At 33.9% G+C, this 20,544-nt stretch overlaps 2 protein-coding genes, 1 non-coding gene and 1 pseudogene across 3 annotated transcripts; 2 read left to right on the forward strand and 2 right to left on the reverse strand.

Annotated features, from left to right (window-relative positions):
* Nucleotides 1–6,852, forward strand: LOC140829021 (E3 ubiquitin-protein ligase COP1-like). The gene is made up of 13 exons (XM_073191963.1): nt 1–538; nt 1,065–1,142; nt 1,673–1,828; nt 2,274–2,633; nt 3,042–3,199; nt 3,279–3,344; nt 3,493–3,571; nt 3,842–3,997; nt 4,085–4,183; nt 5,254–5,358; nt 5,446–5,625; nt 5,837–5,947; nt 6,535–6,852. The coding sequence occupies exons 1-13, from the start codon at nt 221–223 to the stop codon at nt 6,697–6,699; spliced, it is 2,031 nt and encodes a 676-aa protein (XP_073048064.1). The 5' UTR covers nt 1–220; the 3' UTR covers nt 6,700–6,852.
* A 385-nt stretch (nt 6,853–7,237) lies between these two features.
* Nucleotides 7,238–7,361, reverse strand: LOC140831304 (small nucleolar RNA snoR111). Its single transcript, XR_012117872.1, has one exon. It is a non-coding gene; the product is annotated as a small nucleolar RNA snoR111 (small nucleolar RNA).
* Nucleotides 7,362–8,485: 1,124 nt separating this feature from the next.
* Nucleotides 8,486–9,436, reverse strand: LOC140829900 (uncharacterized; annotated as a pseudogene).
* A 3,429-nt stretch (nt 9,437–12,865) lies between these two features.
* Nucleotides 12,866–16,096, forward strand: LOC140829022 (plant UBX domain-containing protein 4-like). Its single transcript, XM_073191964.1, has 4 exons — nt 12,866–13,122; nt 13,934–14,219; nt 14,446–14,541; nt 15,419–16,096. The coding sequence occupies exons 1-4, from the start codon at nt 12,980–12,982 to the stop codon at nt 15,797–15,799; spliced, it is 906 nt and encodes a 301-aa protein (XP_073048065.1). The 5' UTR covers nt 12,866–12,979; the 3' UTR covers nt 15,800–16,096.
* The last annotated feature ends 4,448 nt before the right edge of the window (nt 16,097–20,544 follow it).

Raw genomic sequence — 20,544 nt, forward strand, 5'->3', positions numbered from 1 at the left:
TTGTAACTGTGTATACGAATCCAAAGCGCCCGCGTAACGTGGTCTGTTTATGCCCATAGAATTCTCAAATCTTCCCTTTTCTCTCCACAATACAGACACTCACCGTTCCCTTCTTTCCTCCTCCTCCTCCTCCACCCCGACGTGAAAACACCTATTTATGCCAACTGGATTCTGCTCTGCACCGTTAACTCCTGCAGATAGCGGTGACGAAATCAAGTGAATGGGAGGCGGAAGTACTTCAGTCGGTGCGCTGGTGCCAACGGTTAAGTCCGAGCCGGTAACTTCCTCCGCCGATGCGCCGCCGGCTCAGTCTACACCGGAGATACCTCCCTCGGAGGAACGGGCGGTTGACGAGTTCGATAAAGATGTTTTGTGCCCGATATGTATGCAGATTATTAAGGATGCTTTTTTGACGGCGTGCGGACATAGTTTCTGCTACACGTGTATTGTGACTCATCTTCAGAATAAGAGTGATTGCCCTTGCTGCTCTCATTTTCTCACCGCCAACCAACTCTACCCCAATTTCCTCCTTAGCAAGGTTTTTTTTCCCTTATAATTTGACTGTGTATTATGATCCTGTTTTTACTTTTGATAGTAATTTGGGGTTTTAGAAAGCTCTGTTTAAGTAAGTGATGCTATGTGATTTACAATTTAGAGACTTGTTAGGTATTTGTATCTTTTGTTTTGCGAGTCGCAAAATGTACAACTGGAAGGAGCGTGTCGATCATGTTTGTTTGTTTGTGCATCTTAAATGGGAACATTCTTATTTGATTTCTTTTATCACACGGAGTTGGTGTTGGGACAACGATTATTATATTCTTTTGAAATAGACAAAGATTATGTTCTTACGTTATATCCGAGGAAACAGAAGCGAAACAATAGACAGTGAATCGGTAATGGTGTGGAAAATAAATTATGTCACCTGGAGCTGTCTTCTCTTCTCACATATTTGTTGAAATATATGAGTGGAGTTTAAGGTTCGAAAGATGCTTGTTTTGCCTGGGTGTGTCTGATCTTGAATTGTGCTCGTGGTGCGCTATGTGCTGTGTCTCCTTTTTTTACAGTTGTTGATGAAAACTTCTGCTCGTCAAATAGCCAAGACCGCCAGTCCTTTGGAACAACTTCGTCGGGCCTTAGAGCAGGTCAGTTATATGTCACTTTGAAACAATTACTTGACAGAACACTAGCTGATTCACGAATTTATTAAAAGCATTTTTCCAATTTGAGGCATAATGATATGCATGGACAAAAATTTGACGCTCGAGAAGCATAGATGCTATATTTACCATCTTGTGGTAGGCATAACAGAGACACAGACCATGCCCATCAATCAAAAATTGTTGTTGGATGTGTATGTGAGTTGTTATTTATCCGTCTCCATAACTGAGAAATTGGCCCCCACTACTTGGCTATTCCATCTCTAATATAAAACTGTCACGATAAATGATGGTCAAAAAATAGATTTGCAATTTTTGAAGATGGAAGTTAGCGGAAGATACTGAATAACTGTACGGTGATTTGGATTATCATCATCTTTTTCATTTTGGTCAACATTATCTAATGTTTATTTTCTTGTTTCATTTTTGAAAAATAATCTCTATGATGTTTAATACCTACCATTCATTCGTAGATACTTCTGTATGGTTGTAACTTCATTATGGTTTATTCACAGGGATGTGAAGCATCAGTTAAAGAGCTGGAGAGCCTTTTGTTACTTCTTGCAGAGAAGAAAAGTAAAATGGAGCAAGAAGAAGCTGAGACAAATCTGCAAATTCTGCTCGACTTTCTGCAGTATTTGAAAAAGAAAAAACTGGATGAGCTCAATGAGGTTCTTGAGCTTGATTCTTTTTGTTACGACTTATTCACATTTACACGTTGATTATATTTCTGTGTGGAACTCACTGTTGAACAGTATGTATCAATTTAATCTCCTTAGAGCTTCTTTAAATATACCATCTCATATCTTGATGTAATTTGACCACATAGATATTTTTTTTAAGTACAAGCACAAACTCAAAGAATGATTCGTAGATTTTACGTGATTTTTATTTTGAGCTTCTTGATGAGTAAAATTTGTGCTTGTGCATTCATAAGATGAGGTACTTATTGTTTGTCACATTTATAATGCTAAAGATCCTTTCTACGTTCTTTTGTGAATCTCAGCAAGTGTAATATCATTTTGCAGCAGTGTAATTGGATGATATTGTGTCTTCAACTTTGTAAAGAAAAGTAAATGATAAATTTCAACTGTTCCGTTTCCATTTTTTTGTCAGGTACTATCCGACCTTCAATATATCAAAGAAGATATACATGCGGTGGAGAGACGACGAATAGAGATGTACCGAAGACGGGATAGATACTCAACCAAAATGAGGATGCTTGTCAATGAACCTGCTTCTAAAACAGTATGGCCATCTTTAATTGATAAGCATGGTGGTTCTACGGTCTCTAGAACCGCTACTGCACAGGGCTTGTACCTTTTGAGTCCAGGAGGTTCACAAAACAGAAAAACTGATTCAAAATCTCCGTCGTGTCATTTAATCCCAAGGAAGGATTCTTTTGGTGGTTCAGACAATCAAAATCTTAATCAATCTGGACTTGCATTGGCAAGAAAGAGACGTGTTCATGCACAGGTCAGCAATCTCTTGACAGTTTTCTCTTTTAGCTGGGATAATGTGGATTATTATGATACTCAATGGAACAATTTCTAAAGAATGCTTGAGAGGGAGCCTTGCACGTGTTGAGGAGGAAAGATACTTTTTTCAATGAATAGCGACACCCAAAATTTAATCATCGTAACTGGAAATATTTAATAAAACTTAATAATTTTCTACGCTCAGGGTTGTTTGGCATTCTTGTCCATTGAAATCCTTTTAGCCATCCAATTCCTGCTGCATTACCCTGAGTTTCAAGATTGTAGATCCCCACCCGAACTAATATGTCGATGGTAACAATGGAAAATCCAAATTGATTTTCCGTAGGTTCAAGGACATTTTATCATTCTGTTGAGATGTTTTCTGTGACGGTTTCTGTTGCATCAGTTCAACGAACTTCAAGACTGTTACTTGCAAAAAAGGCGACATTCAGCAAGACTATCACGAGAACAGCAAGAAAAAAATTGTCATCCTTCGAACAGGGAAGGGTACACTGAGGGGCTCGAGGATTTTCAGTCTGTTCTATCAACCTTCACACGATATAGGTACAATTCTCAAAAAATTTGTTACAAACAATATGTTCTACCAATTCAGTACATAATAAGAGTTTTGTTGGTCAATCAGTCGGTTGCGGGTTATTGCTGAACTTAGGCATGGGGATCTGTTTCATTCAGCCAATATCGTATCGAGGTGAGTGTATGCTTCTGCATATCTATAAATATAGGTCAATGATATGCTGCATTATTCCAGAGTAATTTCTTGTTTTTTGACCTCTATGACATATTGTGTCCCCAAGATTGCTTTTATTGTGCAATGAAGCAGTTACTTTTTCTTGCAGTATAGAATTTGATCGAGATGATCAATTGTTTGCTACTGCTGGAGTATCTCGGCGCATCAAGATTTTTGAGTTCTCATCTGTGAGTGCTTGGTTGGATACGCGAAAAATATTATTTTATTTTTGGAGATGATAAACCATTTGTGTAATTGTAGAATTGGGTATATTCAGGACTTTAATCATTCCATGTTATGGAGTGCTTGATTTCCTGAGTTAGATTCTTTATTTGTAATTCACATAAAAAAAATCACTTTACGAAGAGAAAATTCTAAAGTGGGGTTTCAACTATCGATTTCTGTTATCATGTGTTGCATTACATCACTCATGAAACTGGAGCTTGATTGATTGCCAGGTTGTTAACGATCCAGCCGATGTGCAATGTCCTGTTGCAGAAATGTCAACACGATCAAAACTCAGCTGTTTGAGCTGGAACAAGTATACAAAAAATCACATAGCCAGCAGCGACTATGAAGGCATAGTAACTGTTTGGGATGTGGCTACTCGACAGGTAGTATCTGCCCTGGTGTGATATTCTCCTTTCACCCCTTTGAATCCCGCAAAATAATTAATATGGATTGTTTTAAAATTTGTCTAGAGTGTGATGGAGTACGAGGAGCACGAAAAGCGTGCCTGGAGTGTTGATTTTTCGCGTATGGAACCTTCAATGCTTGTGTCTGGGAGTGATGATTGCAAGGTATTCATTCATAATAAGGATATTTAGCTAGGTCAGCTTTTGTATGTTCAAATATATAAAACGCCATTTATGCTGCTTAGAAAAGCGAATTTGCCTCTGATAAAAGGTCTTGATTTACTGCAGAACCATGTACAACCCCCCTAGATTTATGCTTCTGCTTGATGTGTTAACTGCTAATATTTTACATAGATACTCTTGTACTAATGGTCCAAGATATAATGTGAAGCTCTATCTGCAAATATAGGGTATAAAAGCCAAGGCCGATGTGTTGTGGAGGCAGTTGAAGCTGTCAAAACAAATTTAACAGAAGGAAAATAATGAGTAACCATTTGTCGGCATATTCATGCTTGATAGAAAATACACGGGATATTATGGCTCTCTCTGAAAGTTGACCATTATCCTGTTTAGTGGAAAATACATACAATTTTCTGCCGATGTACATTTGGGTGTTGAAATATAGTGCTACATGTGGTGAATTAGAGCAACTCCAATCCTTGCTCCACGATGGAGTTGCTCCATTGTGGAGCAAGGTTTTTCACTCCAATCCATTTGTGCTGCGCCACATCTCTTTTTTTTTTAAAATTTTTTTATTTGTTTTTTAATAATTATAAATATTTAATATTTTATTATATATTAATTATATAATTAATATTTTTATTTTTTAAATTTTTAAAATAATTTTTTCTTGAAACTTAAATATTAATTTAAATTTTTTTAAAACTTTTTTTAAAAAATAAATAGATATTAAATTATTTTAATAAACAACCAAATTATATTACTAGTACATTAAAATGATACATTTTACAACATAATACGAAATAATTTTAAAAACAACAACAAACAAACAACAAAATTACGATACAAACAATAAAATTTATTAAATGATATTTAGTGTAGTGGAATTATTATATGTATAATTGTGTAATGAAATTATAAATAGTTATTATTGAATTAAAATTAATATTGGTTGGAGATGGTCTTACGTATAAAAAATTCATTACGTGGTGTGGGATTTTTTTTTTAATCTTGGAAATCGTCTTTGAATGAAGGCATATTTAAATGTTCAACAGGTCAAAATTTGGTGCACGAAACAGGAGGCAAGTGTTCTTAATATTGACATGAAAGCTAATATATGTTCCGTCAAGTATAATCCTGGATCTAGCTTTCATGTAGCTGTAAGTTAATTTTTTCCCCTTGTGATCTGTTCTATTTCCATGTTCCATGGTGGTCCGGGGTTTACCATGTGTGTTTGTCTTTTGCAGGTTGGTTCTGCAGATCATCACATTCATTATTATGACCTGAGAAAATTCAACCAACCTTTGTATATTTTTAGTGGGCATAGGAAGGCGGTCTCATACGTGAAATTTTTATCCAACAATGAACTAGCCTCTGCATCTACAGACAGTACGTTGCGCTTGTGGGATGTCAAGGATAATGTTCCAGTAAGTTGTGATTCTTCTAAAACTAGACTTTTTTGTGCTCTTCATATTTTTTTACCATAATGGTTCTCCTTTTATCATAGGCTTCTTTGATGAAACAAGATAATCTTAAACATACCTCATAATTTCCTTTTGTCCAAGTTAGAGCTTTAGTAAAATCCCAAGTAGTTATCTAATTTCGATTTCAACCTTGTTTTTATGTTCTTATGCTCAGCTGCGTGCATTCAGGGGCCATACAAACGAAAAGAATTTTGTGGGCCTCACAGTGAATAGCGAATACATCGCGTGTGGCAGCGAAACAAACGAAGTTTTTGCATATCACAAGGTAATGAATTTCTTTCTTGAATTGTTCACATGGTCCAAAAAGGTCGGTCAAGATGAAGTTAGGGTGTAACTTAGGCATGTTGCACTCGGGGCTTGAGCATGTGATTGTTAAACCGGTGATTGTTGAGGTTGGATTGATAGGAATGCACGCAAGATTGCGAGAGAGGCTCAAAATATTTGCTTCGAGTATCAAGGGAGCGTGAGTTTGAGACCGAACATTTGTTATACCTAAATTTCTCTCAGGCTATAGATAATTTGTTTCTCTGAAGGTTAAGTATGTGGAGCAAGTTACTCAAGTTTGCGTGAAGATCTCGAGATTGCGCAGCCAGTCTGGGTTAACCCGAGTTTAGCCGGGATACTTGTGCGTGATTAAGCTAGTATATACACAATGACAAATATCAAATATCATTTGTGCTTTTAGAAATTTTGATTTTGATTTGATAGTTAAAACCTAGCAAATGTATTGGGCAAAACTTTCTTTTGGACGATTTTAAGAAATTTAGAGATTTTATATTTCCGGTCCAGTGTTTAAATGTGAGTAATTTATTTCTACGTCCATGTATCTGATATGACAACGGTGTTTGGCAGGCAATTTCTAAACCTTCAGCATGTCACAAATTCAGTTCAGACGTGGATGAATCCAATGAAGATGCAAATTACTTCATCAGTGCAGTATGTTGGAAGAGCGATAGTCCAACTATGCTAACAGCAAACAGTCAAGGGACCATAAAAGTGCTCGTGCTTGCGCCTTGACATAAAATATATGTGTGATATCTAATAATTTTTTAGCTCGATAATTTAGTTTGTGAATTATATGAGTTGTTATTTTATTAAAGTTTCATTTAGATTGATCAATTTTAAATATAAGTTTATTATTTAAATAAATGTAATCATAAATTTAAAATACTTCATGTTATAATAAATAATACTAACAGAAATTCATAAAAAATTATGAGTGGGTTTTATGTGAGATTTTTTCATATTAATAATAAAAAATAATATTTTTAATATAAAAAATAATATTTTTTATGAATCACTTAAATATGATATTCGGTTCATAAATACGACTAGTTTTTGTCAAAAATGATTTCAAATACTTTGCTTTTATCTCGTTTACACAGAATATAAAGAAGGTTCTCTAAAAATGGTTCAACGATGTCCCAAGTGAAAGTGGAGAAGAATATTTTCAAACGTAAATCGTGGTTTCGTTAAAATGAATGATGAAAATTGGAATCGAAGTTGGGATCGTGGTAGAAACATGCAATTCGAAAGATAATCTCTTAAAAAATTGATGTGGACGAGCAACAATCGAATCGTCAATGGACAAAAATGACGACTGAAACGATATCTCGCCACCATTATTATACCTCATGTCCTCAATTGATGAGACGAGAATCAAGATGTCGTCCCCTTGATGAATTACGAGCAGAGGAGCGTTAAATCCTAACAACGTTGAAAACACAAATGAACAAAGACAAACAAGTTGGTGTCTGCTTTCCGTGTGTTGTATTTGCACAAGAGAAGCGTAGCAACAGCTGTCGTGTGTGAGCATCAAGCAATCTAGGGCTTGCTTATATATATAGATTGGGCCAAAACCCTAAGCGAGACATTTACTGCATTGCCCTCCTTCCATCCGCTGCGCATTCTACTTAAAAGTGGATGAACATATACACACAAAATGAGGAAAAGAATCGTTGACGACATCATAATAAATTCATAAGATTTTTCTTTTCTAAAATTTAAAATATGTCTTTTAATCTTATGGATTGAGATGCCCTTTGGAATTACATATGCTAAAAGTTCAAAATATTAGAGTGATAAAGATTTTGATCCTACTATCGTAAATAAGATAGAAAAATATCAGTATAAAATTAAATATTTTAACATAGAGTATTTTAATATAAGTAAAATACTTATGTTATGTTTAGAGCAATATGTATCCGATGATAAATGTTTATCAATATATGTGAATTATACTGAAATATTAATTGTCCAACACGTTTTGATAAATATTTATTTCTCCAAAAGGTGAAATCGCTCACCTTAGACATCTCTCACCCCCGGCCCGATAGGAATGTGAGAGGAGGTAAATCATGGTGACTCAGCCAACCAACATTAGCTAGACTTTATGCTACGCCGCGCACAAAGAGCTTCTCCTTATTGGAGAGAATTTAACTCTCACACTGCCTTTTGATAAATATTTATTTGTATCTGTAGTATTTGGTTTATCAATAATATATGTGAGGTCTATTGAAAAATTAATTGACCAACACATATTGATAAATATTTATTCGTAGCTGTATAATGTGGTTCATGTCCTAATGATGATATGAAATTTTTCATCGATGCAGATATAATTAGTTAAAACTTATGTGAGACAGTCTCACATGTCGTATTTTTTGAGACGAATATCTTATTAAGATTGATTCGTTTTACAGATAAAAATTTGTAAGACTGTATTAAAAAAAATCCAATTCGATATAATTTATCATTCATATGATATTTCATTACAAATTTAGAAAGTGAATCTAACGAGAACCCAATAATTTTATAATTTTATTTTATATGAAATATTCAGAGTGGCAACCGACAAAGCTGCACAAGTTAACATTTTAAATTCCTTAATCTCATCAAATTCATTATTTTTATTTATAAAGAAAGAAAGAAAGAAAACAATTCCCCCTTCTGATTTAATAATCTCAATATATATAGAGAATCTCGACAATGGAGCGATTGCAGAGGGGACAACTCCCTCGATTCAGCCACAGCTCCCTCGAACACACTCTGCAAAAAGTGTGTCCACATGGTATGAAAGCTGCAGCCCTTCTTCCTTCCCATGCACACGCAGCACAACCGATCGCACCCTCCTCCGTCTTCTAATTCATCCTTCCTCCCTTCGTCGCAGCAGTCCGTTTCCTCCAGCAATCGCATCAGCGACATTCTCGGGGGAGTTCCGGAGTTCGGGCTCTGGACGGATCCTTCGTGGTCTGAGTCTTGCGCCGCCCGGAAATGACGCTCAGTTGCCAGTGCTTCCGCCAGATTCATACCGGTTACTGCCGTAGACTGGCTGACGCATGGCGAGGCGGGGCTGTTCTCCGGCGGAGTTTGTGTGGTGGCGTTGTTGGGATCAATTGTTTCTGGGTTTATGAGATCATCCTGATCTTCTTCGTCATCCCTCACGCTCATGGTGGTCGGGCCGAGGCCCCAGATGACTCCGCCGCAACAGCTCATGCCGTTGAACCCCAGCCGTTCTTTCAGACTCTTCTTCCTTCTCACCGTGCGACCGACTCCCTCCATCCTCTCTCTGAACAGCTCCAGTATTGTTCTCGCTCCCCACTGTATCTCTATCCTCGCCTGCAACCCAAATCCCAACATTTCAATTCTTTCACCCATTGATAATTCAAGTAGAAAAACGAATACACAGCAAAATAATACAACGATATCTGTTCTTTCTTCTGTCAGTGAGAAATTAAATGCATAAAGACGAAGGTGGTAAAATCGAGATATTACCTACAGAGTGAGAGAGATTAATCAAAGCATCAAAATCACGTGAATAGCATCAAGATTTCAGCTTTCAAGAAGAGTAAGACGTGACCGCCATTAACGCAACCACCACCACCTCTGCGATACAATAACAGGCAAGACCAAGAAAACGATCAAACCGATAACGTGTGAGGATAATATAATGATCGTGGTCCAAAGAAATCGGGTTTTTTCCTAGCGATCCGAAAAGTCAATAAATGAACCGTTAATCTGATATCATAGACAGCTCCGTCAGAGTTTTTAATTGTAGATTTGGTCGAAGAAGTTACAGACAAAAGACAAAGTAGAAGAACAATTGGAGGAAGGTGTAAAAAAGAGAACAAAGCGTAGGCCTTCTTTTGTCCCGACTAAGCATCTAAGTTCCATCTCTTTTACTTGTTTTTATCCTCAAAAGTTGAATCCCTTCATTTCTTTTTATTTTTTTCCGAGTACAAATGGAGGATGGGAGATGGTGTTAGCCAAATTGGAACGGCAAAAGATTAGTGGAATATATGAGTTTTTGATCAATAAGATTTCTCTTATCAATATCTTTTTCTCCAAATTTGTCACACACAATGTATCCAACATGATATATTTGACTAATTTAATTCGCAAATTATTGGGATAGCCGAAAAATTTATCCCTAAATGATAAGGTAAAAACTTGATAGAGACGGTCTCACGAGTCGTATTTGTGAGAGAGATCTTTTATTTGGGTCATCCATGATTATGATCCGTGAGACATGCGACTCAATATATATTATGAGTGAGTGGTGGGGCTTTTTCCATTGAAGTAATGGCACTTGTAATATTTCTCGCAAATGCCGGCGGCCTAACTAAATTCAAAATAATTTAGGCAGGTGTATCCAATTGGACTCAGCATCGCTCCCCACGTGGCATTGCCTTTGACTTCAGTGCACGTAAATGTTTATCGTTTTTGTTCTATCAATATATACTAAACAAAGAGGGTTTGCTCGTGGAAGACCGTAGAATTCTAGCTCTGGCTTTGTGCTCTAACTCTTTGGTTTTTGTTCGTCGATCAACAAATATAGTAGTTCATGTTTCAGCTAGACTCTCTGACAGGTCGAGAACACCCCATCATACTTTACATTTCTTTTATTTTTTTAAGTAATTGTAACTAATTTTATATTTTTTTCGACGGAATTAACGGAGAAATTGGATTGAGAAAACTTTTGAAATGTTTGGGACTAAATCAGCTCGTTAAATTCTTTTATGAATAAATCAGGAACAATCCCCAAACAATTGGGACTGAACCGACCCAAACTGTCCAAATAAATATGATGCTTAATCTTTTTCATATCAGATGTTAAGTTAATATTTTTTTTTTTTAAATACAAATTTCAATTCAAGCTTGTAGAAAATTCTTTTAAAAGGAAAACTAAATTTATTAATTAGATAAATCGGCAATAGCTACAACCATCGATTAGAATGAACACGAATAATCAACCGAAGGCTAAACTGAAAGGGCGACAAGGCGAAATGAGCTACATTGCTTGCACTCTCACGCATAAGAATTAATTACTAATAAATCTTCTAGTTTGAAGGTGGTCCAGAACGTCTGAGACAATTAAGCTTGTAGAATTATTCCAACACGTACCAAACTACTAGAAGTATCCTTGTGGTCAACATAAAAAAGAAGTGGAACCACGCTTCAAGTTGATTAAGCTTATTTTATCAATTATATTTTATTAGAGTGAGTCTCGTTTGAGACTGTCTCATGGATCTTAATCTATGAGACGGATCAACCCTATCGATATTCATAATAAAAAAATAATATTCTCAGCATAAGAGTGAGTCTCATGTGAGACCGTCTCACGGATCTTAATATGTGAGACGGGTCAATCCTAGCGATATTCACAATAAAAAATAATACTCATAGCATTAAAATTAATAATTTTTCATGGATTACTCAAATAATAAATCCGTCTTACAAATACGACTCGTATGTTCATCTCACACAAGTTTTTGTCTTAGCCATAAAAAGTAATATTTTTTTATGAATGACCAAAATAAGAGACATGTCTCATAAAGTCTTACACAAATTTTTGTCATTTTATTGTTAATAATTTTTTTTCCTAAATTGGTTTTATAATGGTCGCCCCATGATTGGAGGAGGATTATAAATGTAATAAACAATCAAATGAAAGGTAACCACGAAGTGATGCCATAATATAAGTTCCCACAATAAATATATATTAAGGGTATTTGCGTGCATTTCTAGAAATTATATTAAAATATAAAAATCATAGTTTTTTTTAATTATATTGGAGGTGATATGATAATTTAAAATTTTTAAAATATAAATAAAGATGAAATTGTTGTTAAGATGAAAGGTGTTTTAGACGAAAATAAAATTAATTATTACATGTTCTCGTATTATATCTATTCTATATTATAATAGTTGAGAGAATTAGAACAACTGTTTGAGGAGGACAATAATTTTTTTTTTACCTTTATCTTCAACACCAAATTTTTTTTTTCTTTTTCTATCATAATATTATTACATTTTTTTTATTGAAATCAAGTTCAATAAAAAATACATTTTTGTCTATGACAAAAATGTGTACGAACACGCTAATTATAATATTTATATCAAATTACAAATGTCCAATATTCATTCTATAAATAATTAAATAATATTTCAAATATTTAATATTATATTTGATACAATGTATGTACTTCGATCGCTAGTAATACTTGTTGCGTTGAACAAATGACACGTTAAAAATTAAAAAGATATGAATAACCACTTCGAGTTCGCAAATTTATTAAACAAAGGCTTTATACTAATTGGGCTTCTTCACTTAGTCTGCTGTGTTACATTGGGCACTTTTGTTGGACGCCTTCCACTTATACTACTCGTTAGACAATCTTAATCCCAATCCACTTTAGGTATTTTTATATTTGTATTTTATATCCAAAAAAATAGTTGGTAAAAATTTGTGTTAGACGATTTCACAGGATCGTATTTTGTGAGACGAATATCTTATTTGGATCATCCATGAAAAAATATTACTTTTTTATGCTAAGAATATTATTTTTTATTGTGAACATCGGTAGGATTGATGCGTATCACACATAAAGATTCGTGAGACCGACTCACAAGACCTATTCAAAATAATAATAGTTTTTGTGTATATTTGTATTAACATTGCTGTGTAAATTGATATATTTTATTTAATTTTTAAAATAATATAAATAAATGCTAAATATCCCCATTTTCAATTATTTCAACGAGGGATTTTTTTAATTATTTGTGTGAAAACTTTAGTTTCTCTATATATAATATGTGTGATTTTTTTTTTAATGTAAAAATAAAGATTTAAATGTATGTAAAAATTTAATTAATTAAAATTTCAATACAAATAGATGCAACGTCAGCCAAGTTCACTAACCCTCTTTGCAAGAAAGAGAATCGCATAAAGATTTATTGATCATCTTTGCAAATCTGAAACAGAGGAAAGCAAGGTTTGCCTCGAGAATCCATCGACATGTCTTCTTCGCGTGACAAGAAACCCTCTAGTAGCCGGGCCGGTGGTATCCGAACCCTTTCCGATTTGAACCGCTCCTCCGCGCATGATTCCGACAGCGATTCCGATGCACCCCAGGAGTTTTACACTGGCGGTGAAAAGAGGTCGCTTTTAGATTGCCCAATTGAACACAAAAACCTAGACTAATGTTACTTGATAGCGTATGATATGATTTCTTTGTTGATTTCATTCTAAAATTGGTTTTTATTTGAATTTGAACCGGATTAGATTGGGTAGGGCACTTTCGACAATTCGATCTTTGTATGTTATAATTGCTTCTGAATTCATGAATTGATCTGATATCAAAATCTCGATTTAGTACGACTTTCATGTAATTAGACTTTTTTGCGAGTTAGGGTTGTGGGTGATGATGGGCAAGAGACGTAGTTTTGATATAGCTTCGGGTGGCAATATGCTTCCTTGTTTTCTCCGTTTTGGGTCTTTTTGGGTTTTTGTACTGCTGCATTACTGATGGGCCTACTATGTTATCAGTGCAAAACACAGGCTTCGAAGTTAATGTTTATATTTCTATGCTGTCCGCTTAGGTAGTTTGGAGTGGAGAGAACTATTCATTTTCTCTGGCACTCGATATGTGGTCGTTGTGCATATTTGTTTTCCCTTCTATTGTATTTGGGAGTTTTTGGGATGAATATTTTGAAATGATCAGTTAACAGTGAAGAGAGGAATTATAAGGACAACTCGACTGTCTTGATGATATTTCCCATAACTATCCCCTTGAATTTTCTGTTTGCCTTGCAAGGTGGCCATTTTGTTTGAATTTTCTGTTTTTCCAACATTTACTTGTTTTCACTTTTCTAGCATAGCTTGATGGTTTTTCTGTTCTCTAGATTTTTTTTTTCTTCTGATGTCTAATGTGTGATTAATCATCTGACTTGATTATCATTTTACTTTCAGTGGTATGCTTGTCCAAGGTCCGTCAAAAGGCCATGATGTGGACTCAATATTTGACCAAGCTAGGCAATTGGGTGGAGTGCCAGGATCCTTGGAAAGTCTTCAACCTTCTTCAAGTTCAAGAAGCTTTACTGGGACAGGAAGATCACTCTCGGGTGAAACTGTTCAGCCTGTGCCTCAGCAGCCTGAGTCAGTCGTTCACAACATTGTTTTCTGGAGAAATGGTTTCACTGTTGATGATGGCCCTTTGAGGAGGTTGGATGACCCTGAAAATGCTCCTTTTCTGGAGGTAACAAGCAATGTAGATGAAAAAATGGTTATTGATGCAATAATTAATCAAAAGAGGACACTTTTGAGCTACATTATTTGTTTTGTTTTTGCACGTTTTCAGATTTTGTTCTTACTTTCACTAAATATAGAATAAGCACCATAATCCACCAAATTCCTGATGTTTATGTTCGAAAGTTGAGGGCCCGTTTATGGTTGTGACGGTGTCAAGTAATATCCTGTTGCAGAGTATCAGAAAATCTGAGTGCCCCAAAGAGCTGGAACCTGCTGACAGGAGAGCCTCTGTTCATGTTAACCTCATAAGGAGGGAAGAGAACCGCCCTGTGAGTGCAAACCGACTGATTTTATGTTTTCCATTCGCTCCAGTACTTTTTTGTTTAATTGAAAAGCGCATGAGTTGTTTGTTTTTATTTTTCTTTAAGAAAGAAAAGATATTATCTTCTTGTCAGTTTAAATATAGGTACAAACAAGAAACAAAAATCGTCAAAGGCCTTCAGATATACTGAAAATTAGAAAAATTATATAACCCAAATCACACAATGTTATTGGTTAGCTTTCATCTAGAAAAGGCATGCAATTTCAAAGCCTACCGACCCTCTTCATTTTTGAATGCTATGTTGCAAATCATTGAAGCCCTATCATTTTTGAGTATGCAAATGCTTATACTTTTCAAGTTTTTATATATTTACTTATTCTATCTTATATGAAAGCTTCTTCAGAATCGAAACTTTTTCCTGATTCTGTTACATTTTTTCTTGGTTTATTACGTTTAAAAAAACTCCATGTCTACTACTACAGAAAACTCCATGTTCGAACCTTTGTGGTCTATCTGAACATGAATGGGTGTGCATTTCCGACGACTCCTACACTTAAGTTGCATTGTATGCTGTTTCCCCACCCTAAATGCAAATGCATCCGTTCTTCAGAAAGCTAATTTTTTTAGGTGGATTTGGGACAGTTAAGAAGTGGATTTATAAAGTCAAGGAAGTAAAAAAAATGTGAAGTCAAAGTAAAGAACCCAATTCAAGCAAAAGGCACTTTTGTTTTTTCCTCTGCTCATACCTTTGTGCTTCATCTCAAACTTGTAGTGTTTCCTGACTTTGAAACATGTTAGATTCAAATCTTTGTGATTGTGTGTGACAATGTGCGTGTAGAACTCATTGAAGAAAAGTTTTATAACATTTCTGTAAGTACTTGCAGGAAATAGAGGCACCTCGTGTTCCATTTCAAGGTGTTGGAAGAACTCTAGGTAGTAGCTCTGAAACTGAACCCGTTCCTGAGACAACTGGACTTGCTACCCTCCGTGGTGCTCCATCCCCTTCACCGGGACTTGTGGTGGATAGATCTCAACCATCCACTGCAATTCAACTTAGGCTTGCTGATGGAACCCGTATGGTTGCTCACTTCAATCACCACCACACAATAGCTGATATCCGATCCTTCATTGATGCGTCTAGGACCGGAGGATCCAGAACCTATCAGTTGCAGAGTGTTGGATTTCCTCCGAAAATCCTCAGTGATCACTCCCAGACGATTGAACAAGCTGGATTGTTGAATTCAGTTGTTATTCAGAAATTCTGATTAGCTAACTAAATTCAATTGTGCCTCATTCATCTGAAAGCCAAACGTAATCTGAAAGATACTTTTAAAGATACTGTTTAAATTAAGGTCGGGACTTCAAGTTGCGGCAGGGTGTGACACTGTTTCTGGATTTGCATTTGTGCTCATAATCCTGCCATTTTTCTGGAACATGTGTTCTTGGTTGTCTGTGTACAATATATATTTCCATCTAAGGATCTGGTGAAAGTCAGTTAACGACGACTATTTTATGATGTTATTGCGACAAATTTATATATTGCTTTCCCTTCATTGATCGAAGATTCATGTTGTTGGTCGAAAGTGTAATGATTTTGTAAAGGGCTTGATACGCTCCTACGTTTGCAGGCTATTTTGAAGGAACGCGGGTATATCAAATTCTAAAAATAATAAAATTTGAGTTTGAATAGCTCCTCCCACGCATCACAACCAGTCACAGTGATAGCTTCCTTCCATGCGAAGATTTTTAAATAGTATTTTACTTTTATCTCTACATGAACTGATGCAAATGTAAAATAAAATAATCTTTCATCCTTTGTTTTTTGGGGCTTATATTGTTAAATTTTACTTTTAATTCTTCAGAAGATCAAATCATGTAACCCTAAGAACAATGATCCATAGCATAGCGATTAGCGAGGCATCTAATATCGGTAATAGTTCTTCTCCACTCAAATGGGATTAAATTAGAGGGAAAAAAGATGGCATGTCGGCCAAAAGAGATACTCTCAATTTGCAGCATCCTTCCTTCAAGATATTTTTTTTATATAAAAAACCTGTGGAGTCTCGATGGACAAGGGTCCCCCCAATTTATACCAATCATCCACCAAAGAATATTGCTTATATCGAGAGAGAAACCAAACACCACCTTGCAAGCTAGTGGAGTTTTGTCTTTTACGAGTCTTGTCATGCAAAAAGCATACAATAGACCGATGGCCCTTTTGTTGCATAATCCATAAGCTACATATTGCAAATGGCAAAATCATTGCCAAGACGTAATGGAACGATTACCAACTACTTTTCGGGCATTTTAGATTAGTTTACTCATTTAGTTCCAATATTTTCTTGAGTATCAATGAAAATTCATTGTTCCTAGACAGTTCTATGAATTTTTTTTAAAAAAATTCATTGATCCTAAAACCTAACAGGCATGAATTTTGTTTACTTCCGATTGTTACATGACTTTAACTAATTAATTTTTGTTCAACTAAAAGGTATTAGGACAATCAGAAGGTTATGCTATTTTTCAATAAAATGTGAAACATTGATCACCAGGACTGTGCCACCAACCATGGTGAGTGTGTTATTTCTCCAGTAAAACATTGCCTAAACTAATTGTTTTGTACTTTGGAAGAATATCTGTTTGCTGCGCTATATCACCGACAATATAGTCTCCATATGTATATATTTGAAATATACAACAGTTTGTAAAAGAGAACAGAAATAATAAAAGAACGATTTTAATGGGATAATCACATAATCAATAACAGATGTCTGTAATAATTAAACCACATGAAGCTTTATTTTTACTGTCATACTCATTCAAATAAGTGTCCAAAGTGAACATATATATATATATATATATATATATATATATATATATAAAATACCAGTATGTATATTTTATGTTTGTTTCCACCCACTGAGCATCATCCTATAGAAAGGGGTTTCTCTTTCTCGTATTCTTGATAAAAGTGTAGATTTTCTTAGTTTAACTCAAAAGGTTGCTACTTAATTCGGATCGGTCCTAATTGTGGCTTCATTTGGAGAAAAAAAAAAGTAAAGTACTAAAACAAATAATTCATGATTATGTTAACTTATTGAAGTCAAAAGGTTGGGAATCATCCGTGTATAGAAATTTATAATATATTGAAACAGACAAAACATCTTATTAAATCTTTTCAAAATTTGATTAATAGTTTGATGACTACTAGCTCTTTTTTGTGTAAATGAAGAAATATTGATGATAATGCCAAATCACAATAAATAATTAATTTAATGTTTATCAAAATCTATAATAGAATGCAATTGATTGATTTTTTTTAGCTATATTTTATAAATTTTAATAACATAAATTTTGATTTTTAACATGTTAATTAATTAGATTAGATTAAGCCAACATTAGCCAACTAACAATTACATGCAAAATTTACTCTTGGTTGTGACATGCATCTATCGGCATTGTTTTAAGTTAATTTCTTTTCTTTTCTCATTTTCTTTGCTGTAATAGTGGCGCAGAGGCAAACTTGTGATGGACGTGACACAAAGCAAAATACAAACTTACAACAAAAACTTTATTGGAATAAACCCTAGCTAGCTACATAACTAGCTAGCTTTCCCTATATCTGATTAAGTACAAAATAATATAATATATCCCTATTTATCTATTTTTTTAACAAATGTGAATGTACTTATATAACAAGCAGCTGTAACTTATACCCTTTTTAACTCATTTTTATAAAATAACAATAATAAAAAAATATATATATATATATATATATATATTGATGAATTTAGGTGACATATATCAATCTAACCTTTAAAAAATCCTCTTTTTCTTAATTACAACGCCAGCAAAATCTACGTACTAATGAAGCTGAGCCCTGAATGCTAAGTCTGCCTAAACTTTGAGTCTACACCTGTTCAAGTTAGTAACGCAATTGATTCGATCAAGAACTGACATATATAAGCATTATTCTGAGTTTAATTTCTTGTCAAATTTCGTTTAATTTGGATTTATAACTTGAAAAGAAATCAAGAAATCTATATGTACCTGCGTTTTTAAAAAAAAACCAAATTACATTTAAATATTGAAATATTTTTCAAACCCTTTAAAAAATAACTATAGCTCTTTCATATAATAAGAAGAAATAAATAAATAAATAAATATATATATATATATATATATTTATATTAGCTATTAACGTATATATATTTATTTAATATGCAATCATATATTTTCAGCAGAAACAAAAATGTTCATATGTAGCTAGCTGTTGACGCACAGAAGGAGAAGGCCGAAAAGAGATTCGTCGAGTCGGTGTCATAAGTTTAAAATTAAATGGAGAGAGGTTGGAGACAAGCTAAGGAGACGGTTGCCCCACAGCCAAAAACTCTCAGTTTTTTAGAGTATATATGCTGTCATGTTTTTTCATCATTTCTCACAGAAAATGTATTTGCTTCTTTCAACTTTTTATTACTTTATTTACAAGCACAGCAATCTCCCAAGTATGGGAGGAAGAATATTTATCTATTTACAAAAATAATTTAATTTTGTACCTGATGGAAAGTTTGAAATGTAATTAAAATTCACTGTATAAGTAAGTAAATCGGTGTAACTTTTAAAATAATTCTCGTCCATAAAATTACCAGTGTTCATGTCTTCCTCTACACATATTGAGTGTTTTTACGGTTGTTTTTTTATATATTAGAATTTGTGATTATATTGTTATAATTTTAATTATTATTTGGATAATGATTATACAATTATATTAAATATATAATTTGTATGAGATGATGAGTGAAATTTTTTAATTTTTGAAAGGGAATATTTTGAATTTTTAAACGTAGATATTAAATGAAAATATACCAGTTTTTCTAAATATATAGACATATTTTTGTAAAAATCAATTAGTGTCGCAAAATACAGCAAATTATATTAGTACAAATAAGAGTCTGTAGCTTAATATTGAGATATAGATAGATATTATAGCTCAAAGTTGAGGGCTTGATTTTGTAAAGAACAAAACAAGGCAATGGTAATTTCCCACTCTGCTAAAAGACTAGATCGTTAAACGAAATATTAAATAACAAAAACCCGTGTTTGGATATAAAAATGGGATGAATTTAGATAATGAATTTGAGTAGGTCTCTTGTGAGACGATCTCACGAATCTTTATCTGTGAGACGAGTCAATCTTACCGATATTCACAATAAAAAATAATATTCTTAATATAAAAAGTAATATTTTTTCATGGATGATACAAATAAAAGATCCGTCTCATAAAATACGACTCGTGTATATAATATATATATATATATATATATATATATATATATATATATATATATATATATATATATATATATATATATATATATATATTGGCAAAAAGATAATCTCATTCATTAATGGCCCATAGTAATAATAATTTCCATATTTATATATAGACTTGAACCGTTTAAAGCTAACATATGGATTCGAATAATGTAATTTTCCATTGAAATATGATGCTGTCATATTGTCTAATGATTTGGGATATATGCAGAAAGTGAAGCAAAGATTAACCTAATTTTCAAATTGATAGATTGCATAACTTAATTTATTTCAAGTTATTATACATAAATGCCTTTTCACTAAATTTTTCCATCATTAGAGTTCACATTAATTATCCTGAAATCCATTGATTGAATAAGATATCTATATTCAAACTCAAGTTTAAGACCATATTTGATAAATACTAATTTAATTGAAATTTAATTAATATGGCAACTCGTGGTGCTTCCATAGAGCAACTTTGGGCTGTCGTATGCATGCCATCAGCCTATATAATAGAGGTTGTCCTAGTTTTCAAAGACACAAAAAATCAACTCATCTCCTCTCACTAACAATTATCTGTCTTGATCCTCTGAACATATACCGGAGAAAAAATCTATTTTAAGAAAACATAGTTATTACATTCCTCGCTCGATTTGGTTTAATATTTGTTGTTGTTATACACATACGATATTTA

This window comes from Primulina eburnea, chromosome 4, assembly GCF_022965805.1.
Source record: "Primulina eburnea isolate SZY01 chromosome 4, ASM2296580v1, whole genome shotgun sequence".
NCBI classification, from domain to species: domain Eukaryota; kingdom Viridiplantae; phylum Streptophyta; class Magnoliopsida; order Lamiales; family Gesneriaceae; genus Primulina; species Primulina eburnea.

Coding starts and splice junctions, on each gene's coding strand:
- LOC140829021 (XM_073191963.1), top strand. CDS start 221: ATGGGAGGCGGAAGTACTTCAGTCGGTGCGCTGGTGCCAACGGTTAAG. Junction 539..1,064: donor CCAATTTCCTCCTTAGCAAG/GTTTTTTTTCCC, acceptor CTTTTTTTACAG/TTGTTGATGAAAACTTCTGC. Junction 1,829..2,273: donor AACTGGATGAGCTCAATGAG/GTTCTTGAGCTT, acceptor TTTTTTTGTCAG/GTACTATCCGACCTTCAATA.
- LOC140829022 (XM_073191964.1), top strand. CDS start 12,980: ATGTCTTCTTCGCGTGACAAGAAACCCTCTAGTAGCCGGGCCGGTGGT. Junction 13,123..13,933: donor TACACTGGCGGTGAAAAGAG/GTCGCTTTTAGA, acceptor TTTTACTTTCAG/TGGTATGCTTGTCCAAGGTC. Junction 14,542..15,418: donor GGAGGGAAGAGAACCGCCCT/GTGAGTGCAAAC, acceptor AAGTACTTGCAG/GAAATAGAGGCACCTCGTGT.